Here is a 1,525-nt window from a genome sequence, read left to right as displayed (position 1 = left end):
CATGCCCATGTCCAAAGCCCCTCTCCAGCTCTCCTGGAGGCTCCATTCAGGCACTGGAAGGAATATATCCCTGTGTACAATATTTCTCTGCTGCACTGAGCCAAAACTTCAGACTGAGGGGAAAAACTTACCCATATAGGTAGTAAAAAAAGGATAGAAGGTAGAATGCTAATTTGCACCATCCTTCTTTCTGGCAATAGGCTAAAATATCTGCATTCATGATGGTCGTAGGGTCGTAGAGCCCCGGGCCGCTCATCACGGGTCTGCTCATGTACCTGGAACGGGGGCACAGGGAGTGTGGGATGAGGGCCACGGGAAACATTGGATCCTACCCCCCACCCACCAAGGAACACCAGGACACACAACACAACTCTCACACAGCACAAGAGAATAAAAAATTAAAACACCCGACGAAGCCAAGTGATGGTTCTTATTGTGCAGCCACAAACTTTCGTGGTGTCGTGTCAAAAAAGCGTCTTTGTTTTCCCAAGACACAGAACACGGGACAGGACACGGCAACGGGAGGACAAGAACAATTCACTGAGCACAGCCACACCAAAATTACCTCCAAATATGATAGGCCAACAAGGGCATATTGAGACCCAGTGTGAGCCACTCTGCTGCACAGAGAAACATGACACAGAAGAATGCATGGATGAGGTACTCTGGAAGTACAAGCTGGAAAAGAAAAAGATGAGTTAGAAGTTTCGATCACACAGAGCAAAACGTGTGGCGTTTCAGCTGCTTTGGAGGTGAGTGTTTGCTTAAAAATCATGTTTAAAACCAACACTAACAAGAACAAGACTGTGGAACGTGAAAGCAGCAGCCAGCAGTGCTGCCTTGCTGTTTTCACATGATGTTCATGGACCAAGTAGAAAAATTTATAAAATCAGATGCTCAGATCGATATTTTTTTTATTGCTTCTAATAAAGTGACAGATTCCCCGCTTTACACGTGACCCTCAGAAAAGATCATCGTGATATTTCTGCTCATGCAACAGCGAAATATCAGCAGGAAACATGCTCCTTAGAACGGCTTGTAGGCAGAAGGATGTTTGTGTTCTCCTGGTTCACAGCTTTGCTTTGGTATCCACACGTCCACAACTTCTCAAAGTCGAATTACTGCCAAAATGTAACACCCCAGGCAGAGCTTCACCCAACCAAACCAGTCACACACACGGGTCGGCTCCACACGGGCAGTTTGGGGGGAATGAGGCAGTTTTCCCTCCCAGTTCCCACTGTGCATGCCTTACAGCACCATGCTTCCAGCAGAAGCCCACAGAGCTCATCCTCAGGGAACCATGGAACCACAGGAAGCATGAAATGCCAGGTGGATTAGTGTTGTTAATAGGAACAACATGGAGAGGTACAGAGAGGAAACACATGCAAAGGGCTGCGGAACCTCACGTCCACCACGAGAGGAAAGGTCTCGACAGGTCACCCCAAGTGCTATTTACTGCCTGATCACACGGGTCAGAAGGGATCAGGCATGACATCAAATACTTTACTCTAAAAATATTCATGTT

General features: G+C 47.1%; 1 protein-coding gene across 1 annotated transcript in view; it reads right to left on the bottom strand.

Annotated features, from left to right (window-relative positions):
- GMFB (glia maturation factor beta) overlaps positions 1-1,525 on the bottom strand; it is a 27,034-nt gene that overhangs the window by 2,031 nt on the left and 23,478 nt on the right. The window contains exons 8-9 of the mRNA XM_029964089.1: positions 566-678; positions 132-275 (exon numbers count right to left, since the gene is read on the bottom strand). Coding sequence (XP_029819949.1) covers positions 132-275; positions 566-678 — 257 coding nt within the window. The remainder of the gene's footprint in view (positions 1-131; positions 276-565; positions 679-1,525) is intronic.

This window comes from Manacus vitellinus, unplaced genomic scaffold (genome assembly GCF_001715985.3).
Source record: "Manacus vitellinus isolate BGI_N305 unplaced genomic scaffold, ASM171598v3 scaffold_6_pilon, whole genome shotgun sequence".
Lineage (NCBI taxonomy): Eukaryota > Metazoa > Chordata > Aves > Passeriformes > Pipridae > Manacus > Manacus vitellinus.
The sequence above is the reverse complement of the archived record's forward strand: the minus strand, read 5'-3'. Positions and strand labels throughout refer to the sequence as shown.